We start from the raw sequence: 22,470 nt of genomic DNA on the forward strand, positions 1-22,470 counted from the left end.
TTCCTGACATCTGGGCCTTTTTTGAAAAATCATGATGTTGGTTTTCTTTAGATTTACTGTTAGAGCCCAATTTTGGCAGTATTTGTCGAGTAGGTCTCTCTCTCTCCCCCAGTCAGTCTCTCTCTCTCCCCCAGTCAGTCTCTCTCTCTCTCTCTCTCCCCAGTCAGTCTCTCTCTCTCTCTCCCCAGTCAGTCTCTCTCTCTCTCTCTCCCCCAGTCAGTCTCTCTCTCTCTCTCTCTCCCCCAGTCAGTCTCTCTCTCTCTCTCTCTCTCCCCCCCAGTCAGTCTCTCTCTCTCTCCCCCCCAGTCAGTCTCTCTCTCTCCCCCCAGTCAGTCTCTCTCTCTCTCTCTCCCCCCCAGTCAGTCTCTCTCTCTCTCTCCCCCGTCAGTCTCTCTCTCTCTCTCTCTCTCTCCCCCCAGTCAGTCTCTCTCTCTCTCTCCCCCAGTCAGTCTCTCTCTCTCTCCCCCCCCAGTCAGTCTCTCTCTCACTCTCCCCCCCAGTCAGTCTCTCTCTCTCTCTCTCCCCCCCAGTCAGTCTCTCTCTCTCTCTCTCTCCCCCCCAGTCAGTCTCTCTCTCTCTCTCTCTCTCCCCCCCAGTCAGTCTCTCTCTCTCTCTCTCTCCCCCCAGTCAGTCTCTCTCTCTCTCTCTCCCCAGTCTCTCTCTCTCTCTCTCCCCCAGTCTCTCTCTCTCTCTCTCTCCCCCAGTCAGTCTCTCTCTCTCTCTCTCTCTCCCCCCCAGTCAGTCTCTCTCTCTCTCTCTCTCCCCAGTCAGTCTCTCTCTCTCTCCCCCAGTCAGTCTCTCTCTCTCTCTCCCCCAGTCAGTCTCTCTCTCTCTCTCTTCCCCCAGTCAGTCTCTCTCTCTCTCTCTCCCCCAGTCAGTCTCTCTCTCTCTCTCTCTCCCCCAGTCAGTCTCTCTCTCTCCCTCCCCCAGTCAGTCTCTCTCCCCGTCAGTCTCTCTCTCTCTCCCCCAGTCAGTCTCTCTCTCTCTCTCCCCCAGTCAGTCTCTCTCTCTCTCTCCCCCAGTCAGTCTCTCTCTCTCTCTCTCCCAGTCAGTCTCTCTCTCTCTCTCTCCCCCAGTCAGTCTCTCTCTCTCTCTCTCTCCCCCAGTCAGTCTCTCTCTCTCTCTGTCAGTCTCTCTCTCTCTCTCTCCCCCAGTCAGTCTCTCTCTCTCTCTCTCCCCCCAGTCAGTCTCTCTCTCTCTCTCTCCCCCCAGTCAGTCTCTCTCTCTCTCTCTTCCCCAGTCAGTCTCTCTCTCTCTCTCCCCCAGTCAGTCTCTCTCTCTCTCTCTCTCTCTCCCCAGTCAGTCTCTCTCTCTCTCTCCCCCAGTCAGTCTCTCTCTCTCTCCCCCAGTCAGTCTCTCTCTCCCCCAGTCAGTCTCTCTCTCTCTCTCTCTCGCCCAGTCAGTCTCTCTCTCTCTCTCCCCCAGTCAGTCTCTCTCTCTCTCTCCCCCAGTCAGTCTCTCTCTCTCTCCCCGTCAGTCTCTCTCTCTCTCTCTCCCCCCAGTCAGTCTCTCTCTCTCTCTCTCTCCCCCCCAGTCAGTCTCTCTCTCTCTCTCTCTCTCTCCCCCCCAGTCAGTCTCTCTCTCTCTCTCTCTCTCCCCCAGTCAGTCTCTCTCTCTCTCTCTCCCCCAGTCAGTCTCTCTCTCTCTCTCCCCAGTCAGTCTCTCTCTCTCTCTCTCCCCGTCAGTCTCTCTCTCTCTCTCTCTCTCTCTCCCCAGTCAGTCTCTCTCTCTCTCTCTCTCTCCCCCCGTCAGTCTCTCTCTCTCTCTCTCCCCCAGTCAGTCTCTCTCTCTCCCCCAGTCAGTCTCTCTCTCTCCCCCAGTCAGTCTCTCTCTCTCCCCCAGTCAGTCTCACACTCTCTCTCTCTCTCCCAGTCTGTCTCACACTCTCTCTCTCTCTCTCCGTCTCACACTCTCTCTCTCCCCCCTCAGTCTCTCTCTCCCCCTCAGTCTCTCTCCCCCCCTCAGTCTCTCTCTCTCTCCCCCTCAGTCTCTCTCTCTCTCCCCCTCAGTCTCTCTCTCTCTCCCCCTCAGTCTCTCTCTCTCTCCCCCTCAGTCTCTCTCTCTCTCCCCCTCAGTCTCTCTCTCTCTCCCCCTCAGTCTCTCTCTCTCTCCCCCTCAGTCTCTCTCTCTCTCCCCCTCAGTCTCTCTCTCTCTCCCCCTCAGTCTCTCTCTCTCTCCCCCTCAGTCTCTCTCTCTCCCCCTCAGTCTCTCTCTCTCTCCCCCTCAGTCTCTCTCTCTCTCCCCCTCAGTCTCTCTCTCTCTCCCCCTCAGTCTCTCTCTCTCTCCCCCTCAGTCTCTCTCTCTCTCCCCCTCAGTCTCTCTCTCTCTCCCCCTCAGTCTCTCTCTCTCTCCCCCTCAGTCTCTCTCTCTCTCCCCCTCAGTCTCTCTCTCTCTCCCCCTCAGTCTCTCTCTCTCTCCCCCTCAGTCTCTCTCTCTCTCCCCCTCAGTCTCTCTCTCTCTCCCCCTCAGTCTCTCTCTCTCTCCCCCTCAGTCTCTCTCTCTCTCCCCCTCAGTCTCTCTCTCTCTCCCCCTCAGTCTCTCTCTCTCTCCCCCTCAGTCTCTCTCTCTCTCCCCCTCAGTCTCTCTCTCTCTCCCCCTCAGTCTCTCTCTCTCTCCCCCTCAGTCTCTCTCTCTCTCCCCCTCAGTCTCTCTCTCTCTCCCCCTCAGTCTCTCTCTCTCTCCCCCTCAGTCTCTCTCTCTCTCCCCCTCAGTCTCTCTCTCTCTCCCCCTCAGTCTCTCTCTCTCTCCCCCTCAGTCTCTCTCTCTCTCCCCCTCAGTCTCTCTCTCTCTCCCCCTCAGTCTCTCTCTCTCTCTCCCCCTCAGTCTCTCTCTCTCTCCCCCTCAGTCTCTCTCTCTCTCCCCCTCAGTCTCTCTCTCTCTCCCCCTCAGTCTCTCTCTCTCTCCCCCTCAGTCTCTCTCTCTCCCCCTCAGTCTCTCTCTCTCTCCCCCTCAGTCTCTCTCTCTCTCCCCCTCAGTCTCTCTCTCTCTCCCCCTCAGTCTCTCTCTCTCTCCCCCCCTCAGTCTCTCTCTCTCTCTCCCCCTCAGTCTCTCTCTCTCTCTCTCCCCCTCAGTCTCTCTCAATTCACAATTCACAATTCAAATCGCTTTATTGGCATGATAAGTTACATCTTATGTTGCCAAAGCATCAAAATACATTTATGGTTTAGCACATAAACGCAGTTCTATTCATAGTGTATAAACAGGTATATCCCTGAGTGTATAAATATACATTCTCTCTCTCTCCCCCTCAAGTCTCTCTCTCTCTCCCCCTCAGTCTCTCTCTCTCTCCCTCAGTCTCTCTCTCTCTCTCCCCCCCTCAGTCTCTCTCTCTCTCCCCCCTCAGTCTCTCTCTCTCTCCCCCTCAGTCTCTCTCTCTCTCCCCCTCAGTCTCTCTCTCTCTCTCCCCCTCAGTCTCTCTCTCTCTCTCTCCCCCTCAGTCTCTCTCTCTCTCTCTCCCCCTCAGTCTCTCTCTCTCTCTCTCTCCCCCCCTCAGTCTCTCTCTCTCTCTCTCCCCCTCAGTCTCTCTCTCTCTCTCTCCCCCTCAGTCTCTCTCTCTCTCTCTCTCTCCCCCCCAGTCTCTCTCTCTCTCTCTCTCTCCCCCTCAGTCTCTCAGTCTCTCTCTCCCCCTCAGTCCCTCCGTCAGTCGCACCCCCCCCCCGCCCAGTCTCTCTCGTCCTCCCTCCGCCCCCACCCCCCGTCAGTCTCTCTCGCCCTCTCCCCCCACCCCCCCTCAGTCTCTCTCGCCCTCTCCCCCCACCCCCCCGTCAGTCTCTCTCGCCCTCTCCTCCCCCCCCCGGGCAGAGTCTCTCGCCCTCTCCCCACCCCCCCCCCCAACCAGTCTCTCTCGCCCTCTCCCCCCCCCACTCCGTCAGTCTCTCTCGCCCTCTCCCCCCCCCAAAGTCTCTCTCGCCCTCTCCCCCCCCTCCATCAAGTCTCTCTCGCCTTCTCCCCACCCCCCTCCGTCAGTCTCTCTCACCCTCTCCCCCCACTCCGTCAGTCTCTCTCGCCCTCTCCCCCCCCCGTCAGTCTCTCTCGCCCTCTCCCCCCCTCCATCAAGTCTCTCTCGCCTTCTCCCCACCCCCCTCCGTCAGTCTCTCTCGCCCTCTCCCCCCCTCCGTCAGTCTCTCTCGCCCTCTCCCACCCCCCCGTCAGTCCCGCCCACACTGTCCCCCCCGCCCACACTCTGTCTCTCTCTCCCTCCCTCCCAGTCTCTTTCCCTCAGTCTCTCCCTCCCTCCCAGTCTCTTTCCCTCAGTCTCTCCCTCAGTCTCTCTCTCTCCCTCAGTCAGTCTCCCTCAGTCTCTCTCTCTCCCTCAGTCAGTCTCTCTCCCTCCCTCTCCCTCAGTCAGTCTCTCTCCCTCCCTCTCCCTCAGTCAGTCTCTCTCCCTCCCTCTCCCTCAGTCAGTCTCTCTCCCTCCCTCTCCCTCAGTCAGTCTCTCTCCCTCCCTCTCCCTCAGTCAGTCTCTCTCCCTCCCTCTCCCTCAGTCAGTCTCTCTCCCTCCCTCTCCCTCAGTCAGTCTCTCTCCCTCCCTCTCCCTCAGTCAGTCTCTCTCCCTCCCTCTCCCTCAGTCAGTCTCTCTCCCTCCCTCTCCCTCAGTCAGTCTCTCTCCCTCCCTCTCCCTCAGTCAGTCTCTCTCCCTCCCTCTCCCTCAGTCAGTCTCTCTCCCTCCCTCTCCCTCAGTCAGTCTCTCTCCCTCCCTCTCCCTCAGTCAGTCTCTCTCCCTCCCTCAGTCAGTCTCTCTCCCTCCCTCAGTCAGTCTCTCTCCCTCCCTCAGTCAGTCTCTCTCCCTCCCTCAGTCAGTCTCTCTCCCTCCCTCAGTCAGTCTCTCTCCCTCCCTCTCCCTCAGTCAGTCTCTCTCCCTCCCTCTCCCTCAGTCAGTCTCTCTCCCTCCCTCTCCCTCAGTCAGTCTCTCTCCCTCCCTCTCCCTCAGTCAGTCTCTCTCCCTCCCTCTCCCTCAGTCAGTCTCTCTCCCTCCCTCTCCCTCAGTCAGTCTCTCTCCCTCCCTCTCCCTCAGTCAGTCTCTCTCCCTCCCTCTCCCTCAGTCAGTCTCTCTCCCTCCCTCTCCCTCAGTCAGTCTCTCTCCCTCCCTCTCCCTCAGTCAGTCTCTCTCCCTCCCTCTCCCTCAGTCAGTCTCTCTCCCTCCCTCTCCCTCAGTCAGTCTCTCTCCCTCCCTCTCCCTCAGTCAGTCTCTCTCCCTCCCTCTCCCTCAGTCAGTCTCTCTCCCTCCCTCTCCCTCAGTCAGTCTCTCTCCCTCCCTCTCCCTCAGTCAGTCTCTCTCCCTCCCTCTCCCTCAGTCAGTCTCTCTCCCTCCCTCTCCCTCAGTCAGTCTCTCTCCCTCCCTCTCCCTCAGTCAGTCTCTCTCCCTCCCTCTCCCTCAGTCAGTCTCTCTCTCTCCCTCTCTCACACGCTCTCCCTCTGTCTCTATCAATCCCTCTCCCTCAGTCTCTCTCCCTCCCCACTCCCTCTCCCTCCCTGTCTCTTAGTGTCTCTCTCTCTGTCTCTTAGTGTCTCTCTCCCTCCCTCTCGGTCTGTCTCTCTCAATCTCTCTCCCTCCCTCTCCTCTCAGTCTCTCTCCCTCCCTCTCCTCTCAGTCTCTCACCCTCCCTCTCCTCTCAGTCTCTCACACTCTCCGGCTTGCAGCGCCGCCATAGCAACCGCGCTCGGCCCGCGTCACCAGCAGGCCCGGCCCGGCCTCGGATCCTCCCCCGGAGACTGCGTTGCCCCGCCGGCCCGGCGATACCCCCACACCCGGCCTCAGCTTCTCACACACCGTCCATCGCAGACTCGGGCCCCGGCGGACCAGGTGCGGCACTCGGAGTTCACAGCAGCAGCTCGGCCATCGGCGCCGCCTCGCCCCGGAGCCGGACTTAAAATGGCGGCCCGCTGGGCGAGAGCGGGCGGTTAAATGTGGAGTCAGGAGCGGGAGAGAGAGCGGGAGAGTGCACGGTACTGGCTGAGGGAGGCCCCGGGCCAGAGAGAGACACACACAGACACAGGCATAGAGACAGAGAGAGAGAGAGAGAGAGAGACAGACAGACACAGACAGACAGACAGAGAGCGGGGGTCAGGCACCGTTCTGTCTGAGGGAGGCCCCGGGCCAGAGAGAGACAGACAGAGGCAGAGAGAGAGACAGACAGAGACACAGACAGTCAGAGACACAGAGGCAGACAGAGAGACAGACAGACACAGGCATAGAGAGAGAGAGAAAGAGAGAGAGACAGACAGAGACAGACAGACAGACACAGACAGACAGAGAGCAGGGGTCAGGCACCGTTCTGTCTGAGGGAGGCCCCGGGCCAGAGAGAGACAGACAGAGGCAGAGAGAGAGACAGACAGAGACACAGACAGTCAGAGACACAGAGGCAGACAGAGAGACAGACAGACACAGAGAAAGCCAGACGCAGAGAGACAGACGCAGAGACAGACAGACAGAGTGGGGGGTCAGGCACCGTTCTGTCTGAGGGAGGCCCCGGGCCACAGAGAGAGAGTCAGGGTGAGAGAGACAGACAGAGCGAGCAGGCGTCAGAGAAAAGACACAGAGCGAGAGAGACAGAGAGCGAGAGAGACAGAGCGACAAGAAACAGAGAGAGAGTGCTTTCCAGCCAACGAAGTATTTTTTTTGAAGTGTAGTCACTGTTGTAATGTGGGAAACGCGGCAGCCAATTTGCACACAGCAAGCTCCCACAAACAGCAATGTGATAATAACCAGATCATCTGTTTTAGTGGTGTTCATTGAGGGATAAATACAGGACACCGGGGAGAAGTTCCCCTGCTCTTCTTCGAAATAGTGCCGTAGGATCTTTCACATTCACCTGAGAGAGCAGACGGGGCCTCGGTTTGACGTCTCCTCCCGAAAGACGGCCCCTCCGACAGTGTGGCACTCTGTAGTTAAAGTGGATATTGTTTTGATCAGCTTGTCTGTATTGTCGCTCTCCCAGGGGTCACCCTGTCCTCTTTTTATAAACCCAAAAATAAACCCTTAAACAAATAAACCCTTTAAATGACCCGATTAATCAAATTAAAATTTGGCCTCTTAAATCGATTACGCACTCCAGTCCCCGCGGCGCCCACCGGTCACGAAAGAGCTCGAGCTCGCCGGCGGACACCGCGTGCTGGGGTCACCCTGTACAACATCCCATCCTCTCCACTCAGGAATTCCAGCTGGGATCCATTTCTGACTTCGAATTAACTGACTAATTGGCATGCAAATATTTTAATTACTCTTTTTCGAAGGTGTGCCATGGTTTGATTTTAGGAGAGGGAAGAGCTAGTTTGATCAGGCAAGGTTGTTCAGAAGCTTAATTCAGGGCAGCTGAAGCGTGGGAAAGGTGATGAGGTTAAGCAAAAAGTATATGGCTAGCTATAGCTTTGATGAATAGAGAAAGGGCAGACTGCAAGAGATGATAGTTTACAGGGACTGAGTTAGAGAAGGCATTGCAGCGAGTCTTGATTTCAACTCTGGGAGGCCGGTCCTGTGTGTATTTGGCTCCGAGGATCATTGGCCATCAACAATCTGCCTGTTACCGAGCCTGGCTAGTCGTTGCTGTCCTGTAAAGCATTGTAAACGGAATTTGATTCTGTCGCTTGACTTTGTGCTGTATTTCCCACCAGATGACGGTTCATAATTTGTACATCTTCGATCGGAATGGAGTCTGTCTTCATTACAGTGAGTGGAACCGGAAAAAAAATGCAGGCATCTCGAGGGACCAAGTGAGTAACGCGCCCCTTCGGTTCTCCTCTGCCCCCTGCGAAGACACTGACTCTTTTTTTTCTGCGGTTCCACATGATGCTTGCCTGTCTTTTTTATTGTTCCTGGGATGTGAGGATTAGAGGGGAGTTGAGGAGAATGTTTTTCACCCAGAGGGTGGTGGGGGTCTGGAACTCACTGCCTGAAAGGGTGGTAGAGGCAGAAACCCTCATCACATTTAAAAAGTACTTGGATATGCGCTTGAAGAGCCGTAACCTACAGGGCTACGGACCAAGAGCTGGAAAGTGGGATTAGGCTGAATGGCTCTTTGTCGGCCGGTGGGTCGAATGGCCGCCTTCTGTGCTGTAAGTTTCTACGATTTCTATGACACTGGCAAGGCTGTAGTTATTGGCCATCTCTACTTGCCCCGAGAAAGTGGTGGTGGGCCTTCACCTTGACTCGATGCAGTCCTTGCGGTGATGGTGTTTTGGATGGGGAATTCCAGGATATTGGCCCAGTGACAATGAAGGTTCAGCGTCCAGGTTCGGAGGGTTTGAGTCTTGGAGGTGGTCCCTTGACATTGCTGCCTTTGCCCTTGGTGGTGGAGGTCCATGGGGAGGAGGGTGCGGTTCAAGTACAGGAAACTTTCTTTTATCGGGCACGGACGGGACCGACGTGGTGCCGGTTCATCAAAAATTCCGGATAACCGAAAGCTATAGTAAAAGATACGGAGCGAAAGCAACAAACCCTGTTGCTCAGCAACAGGTTCAGAACAATGGCCACAAGTTGCAAGCGTCTCTGTAGCTTAGCAACAGCTGCAGCCACACCCTTGCACAGCAACACATGGAGCAAGGCAAGTAATAAAAGTTACCTGAACCTACTCCTGAATTTTGCCGGTTAACCGACATTTCCGGTTATTTAGGGGCCGGTTAATCGAAAGTTTCCTGTAGCTTTGGCAACTTCCTGCTTTGCATCCTGCAGATGGTAGACATGGTCCTTTTTTTTTATTGAACCAAATTAACTGTAACTTAAAACTTTAAATAAAACTTAACAAATTAAACTAAAATTCGGTTTGCCGGGGTGATGATGCACTCCAGTCCCCGCGGTGCCCACTGGTCTCGGAAGGCCTCGATCATGCCGGCGGACACCGCGTGCTCCATCTCCAGGGCCACCCGGGTGCGAACATTGCCGCGGAAGAGGGGCAGGCAATCGGGCCGGACGACCACCCCACCCCTCGGCCGCCCGCTGCCTGGACCTATTAATGGCCACTTTGGCCAGGCCCAGGAGCAGTCCTACGAGGAGGTCCTCCGACCCGCCTGTACTGGGTGGCCGCAGATCAGGGGCGTGGGACTGAAGTGCAACCAAAAAATCGAGGAGCAGCCCCTTTTAAGTAATGGAACAGGAGCTGCAACCTCACACATTGAATATGAACACGGACTCCTCTAGGCCACAAAAAAGGCAGGCGGCCTGGGAGTCTGTGAACCTACTTAACATTTTATTGCACGGGACTGCTGCATGCAACACCCTCCAGGCCAAGTCCCCAACAGAAAAGGGGGGGACTCCTGCGTTCTGTCCTGGATGGTGTCGAGCTTCTTGAGTGTTGTCGGAGCTGCACCAATCCAGGCAAGGGGAAGAGTATTCCGTCAGACTCCTGACTTGTGGAGGGTGAAAAGGCTTTTGGAGGTCAGGAGATAAGTCACTTGTCACAAAGTACCTGCCTCTGCCCTGCCTTTGTAGTCCCAGTGAAATACAGTGCAGTGTGTACCAGCTACACAATACAACTCGCCAAGGCTTCTTCGGCAGCACCTCCCAAACCCGCAACCTCCACCTCCTAGAAGGACAAGGGCAGCAGGCGCATGGGAACACCACCACCTCCAAGTCACACACCATCCTGACTTGGAAGTATATCGTTGATCCTTCATCGGCGCTGGGTCAAAATCCTGAAACTCCCTCCCTAACAGCACTTTGGGAGTACCTTCACCGCACGGACTGCAGCGGTTCAAGAAGGCGGCTCACCACCACCTTCTCAAGGGCAACTAGGGATGGGCAATAAATGCTGGCCTGGCCAGCGACGCCCACATCCCAGGAACTAATTTTTTTTTTAAGTTGAAGGAAGACAAGACTCCAGGCCTGGGTGAATTTCATACAAGGGTACTTCACCAGTGATGTCCTTGCCCCATATCTTGAGGGAATCGGTACAAAGGGGGTTAGTGCTTGAGGTTTGGAAAGTTACTGTCAGAACACCAATCTTTAAAAAGGGTCATAACATAAGAAATAGGAGCAGGAGTCGGCCATTTGGCTCCTTGAGCCTGCTCCGCCATTCTATAAGATCATGGCTGATCTTCGACCTCAACTCCACTTTCCTGCACTATCCCCATATCCCTTGATTCCCTTAATATTCAAAAATCTATCGACCTCTGTCTTGAATATACTCAACGACTGAGCCTCCACAGCCCTCTGGGGTAGAGAATTCCAAAGATTCACCACCCTCTGAGTGAAGAAATTCCTCCTCATCTCTGTCCTAAATGGCCGACCCCTTATTCTGAGACTGTGACCCCTGGTTCTAGACTCCACAGCCAGGGGACACATCCTCCCTGCATCTACCCTGTCAAGCCCTGTAAGAAATTTGTATGTTTGAATGAGATCACCTCTCATTCTTCTAAACTCTAGAGAATATAGGTCTAGTCTACTCGATCTCTCTGCATAGGACAATCCCCCCATCCCAGGGACCAGTCTGGTGAATCTTTGTTGCACTCCCTCTATGGCAAGTATATCCTTCCTTAGGTAAGGAGACCAAAACTGTACACAGTACTCCAGGTGTGGTCTCACCAGGGCCCTATATAATTGCAGGAAGACATCTTTACTCTTATACTCAAATCCTTTTGTAATAAAGGTCATACCGCGAGCCTGACATTTATTGTGAGTAAAGTATTAGAAGGCGTTTTGAAATGGGGGGTGGAGGGAGGGGAATGAAATAGGCAGTTTCTGCACTTCTCTGAATGACTTGCTGTCTTTGTGCCCTCCAGGAATACCAGCTGATGTACGGAATGCTGTTCTCCATCCGATCCTTTGTCAACAAGATGTCTCCTGTTGATTTGTATCCTTTGCTGCAGTCTCCTGCGAAACTATGGCAAACCTGCCTGCACGTCCGATAGTACATCTACAATACTGCACTCGTCATAGCTTTCCGCTCTGTCAGTGTTGGGGCAGGTACAGCACGGGTTAGATACAGAGTAAAGCTCCCTCTACACTGTCCCATCAAACACTCCCAGGGCAGGTACAGCACGGGTTAGATACAGAGTAAAGCTCCCTCTACACTGTCCCATCAAACACTCCCAGGGCAGGTACAGCACGGGTTAGATACAGAGTAAAGCTCCCTCTACACTGTCCCATCAAACACTCCCAGGGCAGGTACAGCACGGGTTAGATACAGAGTAAAGCTCCCTCTACACTGTCCCATCAAACACACCCAGGGCAGGTACAGCACGGGTTAGATACAGAATAAAGCTCCCTCTACACTGTCCCATCAAACACTCCCAGGGCAGGGACAGCACTGGTTAGATACAGAGTAAAGCTCCCTCTACACTGTCCCATCAAACATTCCCAGGGCAGGTACAGCACGGGTTAGATACAGAGTAAAGCTCCCTCTACACTGTCCCATCAAACATTCCCAGGGCAGGTACAGCACTGGTTAGATACAGAGTAAAGCTCCCTCTACACTGTCCCATCAAACACTCCCGGGGCAGGTACAGCACGGGTTAGATACAGAGTAAAGCTCCCTCTACACTGTCCCATCAAACACTCCCAGGGCAGGTACAGCACAGGTTAGATACAGAGTAAAGCTCCCTCTACACTGTCCCATCAAACACTCCCAGGGCAGGTACAGCATGGGTTAGATACAGAGTAAAGCTCCCTCTACACTGTCCCATCAAACACTCCCAGGGCAGGTACAGCACGGGTTAGATACAGAGTAAAGCTCCCTCTACACTGTCCCATCAAACACTCCCAGGGCAGGTACAGCACGGGTTAGATACAGAGTAAAGCTCCCTCTACACTGTCCCATCAAACACTCCCAGGGCAGGTACAGCACGGGTTAGATACAGAGTAAAGCTCCCTCTACACTGTCCCATCAAACAGAGGTGTGGTGCTGACTTATTGGGCCTGCCGTTTGCTTCCCCGAGGTGGTTTATATTCTTAAGTGTGAGCTGTGGCTCCGCGGGTCGCACTCTCGCCTCGAAGTCAGAAGGTTGTGGGTTCAAGTCCCACTCCAGAGACTGGAGCAGATAACCGCGACTGACGCTCCAGTGCAGTACTGAGGGAGAGTTACACTATTAGAGGGGCAGTACTGAGTCAGCGCTGCGCTGTTGGAGGTCTTTCAGCTGAGGCGTTAAACTGAGGCCCCGTCTGCCCTCCGGTGGACATAAAGGATCCGAAGAAGAGCAGGGGAGTTCTCCCCTGTGTCCTGGGCAACATTTATCCCTGAATCAACATCACTAAAAAAGCGGATTATCTGGTCATTATCACGTTGTTTGTGGGATCTTGCTGTGAACAATTTGGCTGCCGTGTTTCCTACATTACGACAAGTGCGTACACTTCAAAATGTCCTTCATTGGTTGTAAAGCGCTTGGGACGTCCTGGGGTTGTGCAAGGCACTGTAGCAATTTCTTTTCGTTAACACATTCAAACAGTAGAGATGGTTTCCTGTCCTTTCAGACAAGCAAGTACAAGCTGCATTATTATGAGACAGCAACAGGCATTAAAATCGTCATGAACACGGACCTGGGGGTCGGAAACATCAGGGACGTTCTCAGTCAGATCTACAGTACAGTAAGTACCTTCAAAATCCCCAACCTCGTCCACAGGTCCCTCTCTCGCCCCCACCCTCACTGTCTCTCGAACCTGATATTCCCACAGCTGCTTCCCACTCTCCCATCTCTGGTCGTCTTTGCCACAGGTGTTCGCTGTGGCTCAGTGGCTAGAATGCTCGCCTCTGAGTCACAAGGTCGTGGGTTCGAGCCCCACTCCAGATTCTTGAGCACATAATGCAGACTGACACTCCCAGTACTGAGGGAGCGCCGCACTGTCGGAGGGGCAGCACTGGGAGCGCCGCACTGTCGGAAGGGCAGTACTGCGGGAGCGCCGCACTGTCGGATGGTCAGTACTGAGGGAGCGCCGCACTGTCGGAGGGGCAGTACTGAGGGAGCGCAGTACTGAGGGAGCGCCGCACTGTCGGAAGGGCAGTACTGAGGGAGCCCCGCACTGTCGGAGGGGCAGTACTGAGGGAGTGCCGCACTGTCGGAGGGGCGGTACTGAGGGAGCGCCGCACTGTCGGAGGGGCAGTAGTGAGGGAGCGCCGCACTGTAGGAGGGGCAGTAGTGAGGGAGCGCCGCACCGTCGGAGGTGCCGTCTTTCGGATGAGGCATGAAAACCGAGGCCCCCATCTGCTCTCTCAGGTGGATGTACAAGCTCCCGCGGCCACTATTTCAAAGAGGAGCAGGAGAGTTATCCACACTGTCCTGAGCCAATATCACACAAAAAAAAAAAAAAAAAAAAAAAATGATCTGGTCATTATCATTTTGCTATTTGTGGGAGCTTGCTGTGCGCAAATTGGCTGCCGCTGATTACAACAGTGACTCCACTTCAGAAAAGTACTTATTTGGCTGTAAAGCACTTTGGGGCGTCCTGAGGTTGTGAAAGGCGCTGGAGAAATGTAAATTCTTTCAAGTCTTTATTCCCAAGGCCGTAAATCCCTCCTGCATAAAACCCATCCATTTGACAAACTTTCGGTCACCTCTCCGAATATGTTCTCCTTTTGGATCAGTGTCCATTTGTTCCTCATACTTCTGTGAAGGCAACTTTGGGCTTTTTTTTCAAGGTTGAAAATGCTAGCTAAATGCATGATGTTGTAACAAACTATTCTGTCATGGGAGGCATCCTAACGAGTCCGATCTGTCCTCTCCCACTAAAGGCACCTGCTCACTTCCATCGGAGGGACGGGGGGCGTGCAGTGGTGGGGGTTCTGAACAGCGATCAGGGACCTGGCTGTGTTTCCCCCACCGCCCCACGACTCCCTCCCTTCGTGACATTGAGCCTGATTTCAGCCCGCCAGTTCATCCAGCACCGGCCGTTCATTGTACTTGGGACCGTCCTGGTCTGTAGGACTCGATCCCAAATCTTCTGCTGAATCGCCCACTGGGGTGGGTTCGGAGCCACTTTATCTTGCTTGACTAACCTACTGGAATTTTTTGAGGATGTAACTGGTAAAATAGGTAAGGGAGAACCAGTGGATGTAGTGTATTTGGATTTTCAAAAGGCTTTCGATAAGGTCCCGCATAAGAGATTAGCGTGTAAAATTAAGGCACATGGGATTGTGGGCAAGGTATTTGTAAAGTCTGTGGGTTGTTTAGTTAATTAATACACAGACTCCAAGAGTAACTTAAAACAGGACTTTACTATTCGAAGGTCAGGGCGAATCTGCCCAATAACTCCTGGCACAACACTTATATACTGGTGTGGTCACCGTCGGTATTACCGTATACAGAAGCCAAACAAAGTAGTGCCACACCTAAAATAGTTCTCTTAAAGGCGAACGGTTACATAAAATAGTTCTCTTAAAGGTAGATGGGTACATACACTACAATCCTCCCTTTTTAGCTTACAACATACTTATTCCCCATTAAACATAACATATAATCAACTTCATGTAAAACAATTCACAGATATAGTCTCTGCGGGAAACAGTTCACAGATTCAGTCTCTGCGGGAAAGAGTTCACAGATTCAGTCTCTGCGGGAACAGTTCACAGATTCAGTCTCTGGTCTTGACTCGGTCCGAACAACATCTCTGTGGTGTAGCCGGTTCACATTTCTAGCGTGACTCATCCAATAGTCTTTCCCTTGGCTTAACAGCTTGAACTTCCGTCCTGCTGAACCAGCAGTGCTGACTTTTACAAACAGCTGGACTGCCTTGGTAATTTTTCCTACTTTCCAACTGATTTGGCCCCCTTCGTGGGGCCCACGTGCATGATCTGATAGAAGTGATAATGATTTAGATGGTTATCGTCTTCTGCTTCGTCTTTTTCTTTTCTGCTTCTTGGAGACTCTCGGGGCTCCCTTATCCGCTGCCAGCTGTAGCGCCACCATCTCCCTATGTTCCTTAGACTTTAAGTGCTTCATCCTGATTTCTGCACTTTGGGAGTTTTCATCACAAGCTGGGCAGACCAAGTCATCGTAATATTCCGTGTCACTCAACAGGTCATGGTAATATTCGGTGTCGTCCTGAGCTAGTCTAGCGAGAGGGCCTGCTACTTCTTCCGTACCCAACTGGACGTTAGCTGACTGTTGTTCCCTCCCTAGACATCTTTCCTGCAGAGACTTCTTCATGCGTTCATATTCATCCCGCTCTTCCTGGGTTTCCTGCAAATCCTTCACTAATGACCTCGTTTGTGATTTCAATACTTCCCCTTCCCTCGGGGATTGATTGATCAGGCTATTCAATCCTTCTACTGGAGCAGCTGTTTCAACATTCTGCTGTTCACATTGACGTGATTCAGCGTACTTTTGGCATCCCTGTAAAATCTGTGTTGCAACCTCAGCTATTTCCATAACTTTTGAGAGCTCCGAACTCCTTCCCTTTGAAGATTGAAGCTCGTGTTCAGATTGTTCCCATTGTAGAGTCTTGTCCTTCAGCATATGAAGGAGTTGGCTGACCGTTAACTCTTCCACGGGAACACTGTGGGTCAGAGTCTTCTCCATTTCATCCACCTTTTCCTCCAATGCTTTCACCTTCTTTTCCTCTTGTACTTTGGCTTCCAGCGCTCGGAGAAGTTGCGCCTTGATGCTCTCTAGCTCATGTTCAGAGGCCATTCTTACAGTCTCTGTGTTTCTTACAGTTCCCTTTTCTTCCACTGAACGGATTCCCAGTTGAATCTGTTCTTCAAGTTGTTGAATCTCGGTCATTGCCGCCCCATATTTGTCTTGGGTTTCCTTTAATATTTTTATGAGTTCTTGTACATCTTGTCTCATGTTCTGCCATGTCTTTCACCTCTAATTTCTCATCTATGGATGGAACTTCTACCGATGAGTCTGTCTTGGCCTTGAGCTCATCAAGAATTTCCTGCAGCCTTTGGACTTCTTGCTCATGTTCAACCTTCAGTTGCTCATATGCTTCCACTGAAACTAGCTTTTCGGAGGTTGCCGAGTTAACCCCTTCCAGAATTGTAGCCTGGGCCTGTTCATACTGTTCTTTCAACTTCTCACACTCTGCTTGTAAGGAGTCGTAGAGAAGAACTGGAATAAAATCCTGGCTTCCTGAAGATTCCTCTTCATTTGCTTCTTCCTGCAAATATTCTAACTCCTGAACAGCATAAGGGAGATGTGATCGGTAATTGGTCACGATGGCTCTATGGTCGCTCTCTGCTTGAGCTAGCTGCTTCTGTTGTCTTTCCAGAGTCTCCCATTCGGTGTCATAGAACTTTTTCATTGTTTTCATCTCTTGTACGAGACGGTAACTCAATTGTTCTAATTGTTGTCGTAATTTGAAATAAGTTTGAGTCCGAGCTCGGTGTTCTTCCGTCATGGATATGTCCGTAACTTGAACAGGCTCAGAATTTTCTGTCAAACTAGGTTGTCGTTGTTCGGTGGAGTTCTGTTCTGAAACTTTGTTCTTCTCTGGAGCATAAGCCTTTATGCATGCCTTTGTTTTTCCAACCTTCGTCGGCAAGTCCATTTCAGCCTTGTCTTTCATATTTGGGTTGGTCTTATCGTCATCCGTTTCAGAATCTGAGCTGATTGTCTGCACCGAGTCCTCACTCGTTATGGCTTTTAGATAGTGCCATTCCATGTCTATTTTCTTGATCCACTCCCGTCCTAGAAGTGGTGGTCCTCCCTCATGTAGTACGTATAAGTTCATTCTTGGGTGTTCTTTACCCCTATCTCTCACTTTGACTCTTATCTTTCCCATGGGGTATACTTTATGCCCCGTGTACGTCTGCAATACGAACTTGGTATCTCTTAAGGGTATATGTGAGAATAGCCGGTGGTAATCCCTTCGATTTATGACTGATAGAGCTGATCCAGTGTCCAACTCCATTTTCACTTGGATTCCAGCTATTTTTAGCATGACCCAGATAGTTTGTAGGTCAGCTTCCTTACTCACATTGTGAATTCTCAGACTACCCAGCTCCTGGCCGTTTGGGTCTGAGTCTGAATTCTGTTCGTCTGAACTCTTCTCAGCCACCTTGTGTACCTTGTTGTACTTTTCCTGTGATGGCTTCCTTTGGTTGTTGGTCCTTTGGTTGTTGGTCTTCTTCCCTGACCGGCATACCTTAGCTATGTGACCCAGTTTGCCACATTTCCTACATTCCTGGTTCTTAAACCAGCATTGGTTCTGGTCGTGTGTTGTCTTCCCACAACGATAGCATTTTGTTGTTGTCGAGGTAATTTGATCCACACTTAGTGCTGCTGTCTTTAGCTGCATTTCCACGGTTCCCTTCGCTGCGGCTTCGTGCGATGCTGCAATAAGGACAGCCCTGTCAAGTGTAAGGTCGTTCTCTTCGAGTAGTCGCTTTTGCGTTCCTTCCTTTGCCAACCCGCACACGAACTTGTCTCGCAATGCCTCTGTCAGATTCCCTCCAAACTGGCAGTATTTCGCTAGTCTACGCAGTTCGACCAAGTATTCTGCGTTGCTTTCGTCTTTCCGTTGCGTTCTCGCATAGAATTTGAATCGTTCTGCCAACATCAACGGTGTGGGGTTCAAGTGATCCTTCAGAACAGCCACAATATCATCGAAAGTCTGATCCGCCGGTTTGGCTGGTGATAGTAAATGCTTCAAGAGCCCGTATGTCTTCGCGCCCATCGAGTTTAGCAAGGTTATAGCTTTGTCATCTTCTATTTTATTGGCCTCACAATAGATCTCGATGCGTTCCACGTACGTGGCCCAGTCTTCTACCTCGGCATTAAAATCATTGATGTTACCACGCTTGGGCATCTTCCTCTCTTTCTGATAACACCCCGAATTATTTCTTTAACTTTTTTTTTCTCTAAGATGGCGGTTTTCCCGCGAAAATGACAGTTTCCCGCACTTATCTTCTCTCCCCGCCCACTTCAATGGCTGTTTCCCGCTTCTGTCTTCTTCCCCGCCTAATGGCGGCTTCCCGCGTTTCTTCCCTAGCGGGAGGGGTACACTTTCCCCCACAGGCGACGGCCGCTGGCTTTCAGATTCACAGCCTGCGCGTCAGCTTCAGTGCTTTCCCTTTTCTCGGCAAGGCAACCGGCGCTGGGTACACCCCGTTGACGGCAAACAGGTTCAGCCGCTGAGCTGGCTCTCGCTCAGTTCCCCTTGCTCGGGCTCGGTCTCTCTCCCGCTCTCTCGGCTCTACCGGCGCTGGGTACACCCCGTTGACGGAGAACAGTTTCAGCCGCTGGACTGGCTCTCGCGCAGTCTCCCTTGGTCGGCTCTGCCTCTCCCGCTCGCTCGGCTCCCAAACACCTCTCCCAGCCGTCTCGCAGTCCGGTGCTTCCCTCCCCGGCTGCGGCTGAGTTTTTATATCTTCCCGCGCCTACGCTCCCGGTCGCAGCGCTTCGTGGCTTCGGTCGCTGCCCGGCCTTTTTCGCCGGTCGCGGTCTAGCTGTCTCACGACGCCGTTGCGTCCCCAGCCTGTCTGTACCGCGGCTTCCTTGCTCCACGCTGCCCCAGTCTCAGCGCCTCTGGGCCCGACTTCTGTCCGGCTCCTTTCCCCCTCGACCGTGGTCGAGTGCACCGCCCTTATCCTCCAGTTATTCTTTTTACTTTTCCCTTACAGTCACCGTGGCCGCCTTGCTTCTCGTGCTGATCGGCTCACTCCTCACCGTGGCAGAAGGGACAGTCAGTGCCTGTTGCTGATGGAAGTCTTTGTCTCTGAATTCTTCCTCCTTTCCCAGCTCTGCAGACTCGAGTTTTCTCCCAGCAGAATGACGAGGGCGGTTGCCTCTTCTCGACGCTCGTTAACTGCTTCGGAATTATTGTTGCCGCAGGGTACGATCGGACTCGTCGCCACTGTAAAGTCTGTGGGTTGTTTAGTTAATTAATACACAGACTCCAAGAGTAACTTAAAACAGGACTTTACTATTCGAAGGTCAGGGCGAATCTGCCCAATAACTCCTGGCACAACACTTATATACTGGTGTGGTCACCGTCGGTATTACCGTATACAGAAGCCAAACAAAGTAGTGCCACACCTAAAATAGTTCTCTTAAAGGCGAACGGTTACATAAAATAGTTCTCTTAAAGGTAGACTGGTACATACACTACAGTATTGACTTGGATAGAGAACTGGTTGGCAGACAGAAAGCAAAGAGTTGGAATAAACGGCTCTTTTTCCGAGTGGCAGGCAGTGATCGGTCCTTGGACCCCAGCTATTCACAATATATATTAATGATCTGGACGAGGGAACTAGATGTAATATCTCCAAGTTTGCAGACGACACAAAACTGGGTGGGCGTGTGTGCTGTGAGGAGGATGCCGAGAAACTCCAGGATGATTTGGACAGGTTGGGTGATTGGACAGAAGCATGGCAGATGCAATATAACGTGGATAAATGCGAGGTTATCCACTTTGGTGTCAAAAACAGGAAGGCAGATTATTATCTGAATGGCAATAGATTGGGAGAAGGGGAAGTGCAACGAGACCTGGGCGTCCTTGTGCACCAGTCGCTGAAAGTAAGCATGCAGGTGCAGCAGGCGGTTAAGAAGGCAAATGGTATGTTGGCCTTCGTAGCGAGAGGGTTTGAGTACAGGAACAAGGATGTCTTGCTGCAGTGTACAGGGCCTTGGTGAGACAACATCTTGAGTATTGTGTGCAGTTTTAGTCGCCTTATCTGAGGAAGGATGTTCTTGCCATGGAAGGAGTGCAGCGAAGATTCACCAGGCTGATACCTGGGATGGCAGGAATGACGTATGAGGAGAGATTGGGTCGATTGGGCTTGTACTCGCTGGAGTTTAGAAGAATGAGAGGGGATCTCATTGAAACTTATAAAACTCTAACAGGACTAGACAGACTAGATGCAGGAAGGATGTTCCCAATGGCGGGGGAGTCCAGAACCAGGGGTCACAGTCTAAGGATAAGGGGTAAGCCATTTAGGACAGAGATGAGGAGGAATTTCTTCACCCAGAGAGTGGTGAACCTGTGGAATTCTCTACCACACAAGGCAGTAGAGGCCAATTCATTAAATATATTCAAGAAGGAGTTAGATATATTTCTTGAGGCTAAAGGGATCAAGGGATATGGGGAGAAGGCAGGGACGGGGTACTGAATTTGGATGATCAGCCATGATCTCATTGAATGGCGGAGCAGGCTTGAGGGGCCGAATGGCCTACTCCTGCTCCTATCTTCTATGTTTCTATCTTAGATTCTGACTTAAAGCTAGGCCTTTCTTACCTCTAGACTCGACTATTCCAACGCACTCCTGGCTGGCCAACAACATTCCACCCTCCGTGAACCTGAGGTCATCCAAAACTCGGCTGCCCGTGTCCTAACTCGCACCAAGTCCCTGTTCACCCATCAACCCTGTGTTCGCTGACCTACATTGGCTCCCGGTTAAGCAATACCTCGATTTTAAAGAAAAAAAAAATTCTCATCCTTGTTTTCAAATACCTCCATGGCCTCGCCCCCCACCCCCCCATCTCTGTAATCTCCTTCAGCCCTACAACCCCCCCGAGATCTCTGCGCTCCTCCAATTCTGGTCTCTTGAGCATCCCTGATTATAATCGCTCCACCATTGGCGGCCGTGCCTTCAGTTGCCTGGGCCCTAAGCTCTGGAATTCCCTCCCTAAACCTCGCCGCCTCGTGACCTCTCTTTCCTCCTTTAAGACGCTCCTTAAAACCGACATCTTTGACCAACCTGCCCTAATTTCTCCTTGTGTGGCTCAGTGTTACATTTTGTTTTATAATACTCCTGTGAAGTGCCTTCGGACGTTTTACTACTTTAAAGGTGCTGTATAAATGTACGTCGTTGTTGTAGGGCTTCTGTATGGTTGAGTTTAATTGCCTGTCGTTCAGCCACACAGCCCAGGATCATCCCAGGCCCCAAACTGTGTTGACTTGGCTGTTCTCTGCCAGGGTAACAATAGCTGTGATGTGGAGATGCCGGTGTTGGACTGGGGTGGACAAATGTAAGAAGTCACACAACACCAGGTTATAGTCCAACAGCTTTATTTGAAATCACAAGCTTTCGGAGCGCTGCTCCTTCGTCAGGTGAAGTGGAGAGATGCATATAGGCACAGCATATATAGTCAGAGAATACTGCCAGATGATTACAGGTAATCTTTCTAACTGCCCTTTATCACACCTCGGCAGAGAGATAATCACAGCAATCAAAGGGTAACAATAGGGCCTTCTACAATCATACCCGCAACCCCTGCTAGGGGTTCCCGTTCCTGGTTGCTCGATTAGACGAGAGAATGTCGGTTGAGGGCAGGATCGGGCTCGAGTGTGAAGCCCACCACAGTCTGAGAGCTGCTGGTGCTCGCTGAATGGGCGCGCACATACAGAGGGACCACTTACAGGTGCTGGAGAGTAGCTGCTGTCAGAGGAGCCACACCCCTGGCTAGTGGGCAAATACCCCGTTGCAAAGGGTCCTGTGAATGTGTGGTACTGAGTACCACAGTGACCGAGTGCTGTATGCCCCTGGCTTTGAAGATTGTAAATCCAATCATAAAACTGCCCTTGGTATTCCAAGTGCTTGTGGTTTTCTTCTACAGGAGGGTTGCACACCCGGGAGTGAGTTACAGGCTGGAATCTAATCGAGGGATTCGAGGGGTTTATATATAGAATAATAGATACCCGGGGGTGAGTTACAGGTAGAATCTAATCGAAGGGTTTGGGGGGTTAATATATAGAATAACAGATACCCGGGAGTGAGTTACAGGCTGGAATCTAATCGAAGGGTTCGGGGGGTTTATATATAGAATAACAGATACCCGGGAGTGAGTTACAGGCTGGAATCTAATCGAAGGGTTCGGGGGGTTTATATATAGAATAACAGATACCCAGGAGTGAGTTACAGGCTGGAATCTAATCGAGGGGTTCGGGGGGGTTTATATATAGAATAACAGACACCCGGGAGTGAGTTACAGGCTGGAATCTAATTGCGTTTTCTTGTCTCTCCTAGATCTTCGTTGAGCTTGTGGTGAAGAACCCGCTGTGCAGCATGAACGAGCCCATTCAGAGCGAACTGTTCCGAACCAAACTGGACAACTTTGTCCGCGGCCTCCCTTTCTTCTCCGCCCGTGCCGGCTGAACCCGACTCCTGTTCTGATTACTGTCCGCGCTGATGTAGAAACGCTGAATAAACGATAGAAACTGCATTGCTTGGACTCTGCACAGTCGCACCTATCCCCTGCTGAATTTTCACTCCCTTTCTGATTCAGAGCTGTGTTGCTTCTTCCCCGACTCCTTCCCCCCCTCGGCCTTATTTTCTCCGCTTCAGTGTTGTACTGCAGTTAACCATGAGTGCGGTCTATCACTGCTTGGGGGAAGGACGCAATGTGTCTTCGATTTTTCAATTAGAGAACTTGTTCGCGGTGGCCCTTCAGATTATAAAATAAAACTGGCCAAAGGCATTTAAAGGGGCAAGTGTCTGTCTCCAAATGGCTGCATCCTTGTGAGTGTGAATGGTGATCAGTGCTGACTCCTGCTCCTGTCCTCCCGGGTGTCTGGGGCGGCCGGGCGGGACTGGCCGCGGAGCAATAAACGGGAGGAGCAGGTTCGCCGGCACGCTCTGCAACTGTGACAAGGGGACAAACTCT

General features: G+C 52.2%; 1 protein-coding gene across 3 annotated transcripts; it reads left to right on the top strand.

Moving 5' to 3' along the window:
• The first annotated feature begins 5,397 nt into the window (after window positions 1–5,397).
• trappc1 (trafficking protein particle complex subunit 1) lies at window positions 5,398–22,293 on the top strand. 3 transcript variants are annotated; one of them, XM_085977317.1, is made up of 5 exons: window positions 5,398–5,803; window positions 7,612–7,710; window positions 10,714–10,784; window positions 12,379–12,514; window positions 21,834–22,293. In XM_085977317.1, exons 2-5 carry the CDS (start codon window positions 7,612–7,614, stop codon window positions 21,960–21,962), a joined length of 435 nt encoding a protein of 144 aa, XP_085833443.1. In that variant the 5' UTR covers window positions 5,398–5,803; the 3' UTR covers window positions 21,963–22,293. The 3 variants fall into 3 exon arrangements, with proteins under 3 accessions (XP_085833443.1, XP_085833442.1, XP_085833444.1); XM_085977316.1 differs by having other exon boundaries at window positions 5,410–5,803; window positions 12,376–12,514; XM_085977318.1 differs by lacking the exon at window positions 5,398–5,803 and adding an exon at window positions 5,810–5,946 and having other exon boundaries at window positions 12,376–12,514.
• Window positions 22,294–22,470: the final 177 nt, after the last annotated feature.

The sequence above is a fragment of the Somniosus microcephalus genome, unplaced genomic scaffold, assembly GCF_052327205.1.
Source record: "Somniosus microcephalus isolate GS21.2 unplaced genomic scaffold, FLI_Smic_1.0 unresolved_chr4, whole genome shotgun sequence".
Taxonomy (NCBI): Eukaryota; Metazoa; Chordata; class Chondrichthyes; order Squaliformes; family Somniosidae; genus Somniosus; species Somniosus microcephalus.

What these genes read in the sequence shown, in the direction of transcription:
- trappc1 (XM_085977316.1), top strand. Translation starts at nt 7,612, where the DNA reads ATGACGGTTCATAATTTGTACATCTTCGATCGGAATGGAGTCTGTCTT. An exon ending in CAGGCATCTCGAGGGACCAA is followed by an intron (nt 7,711 to 10,713) that starts GTGAGTAACGCG and finishes TGTGCCCTCCAG; the next exon opens with GAATACCAGCTGATGTACGG. An exon ending in TCAGTCAGATCTACAGTACA is followed by an intron (nt 12,515 to 21,833) that starts GTAAGTACCTTC and finishes TGTCTCTCCTAG; the next exon opens with ATCTTCGTTGAGCTTGTGGT.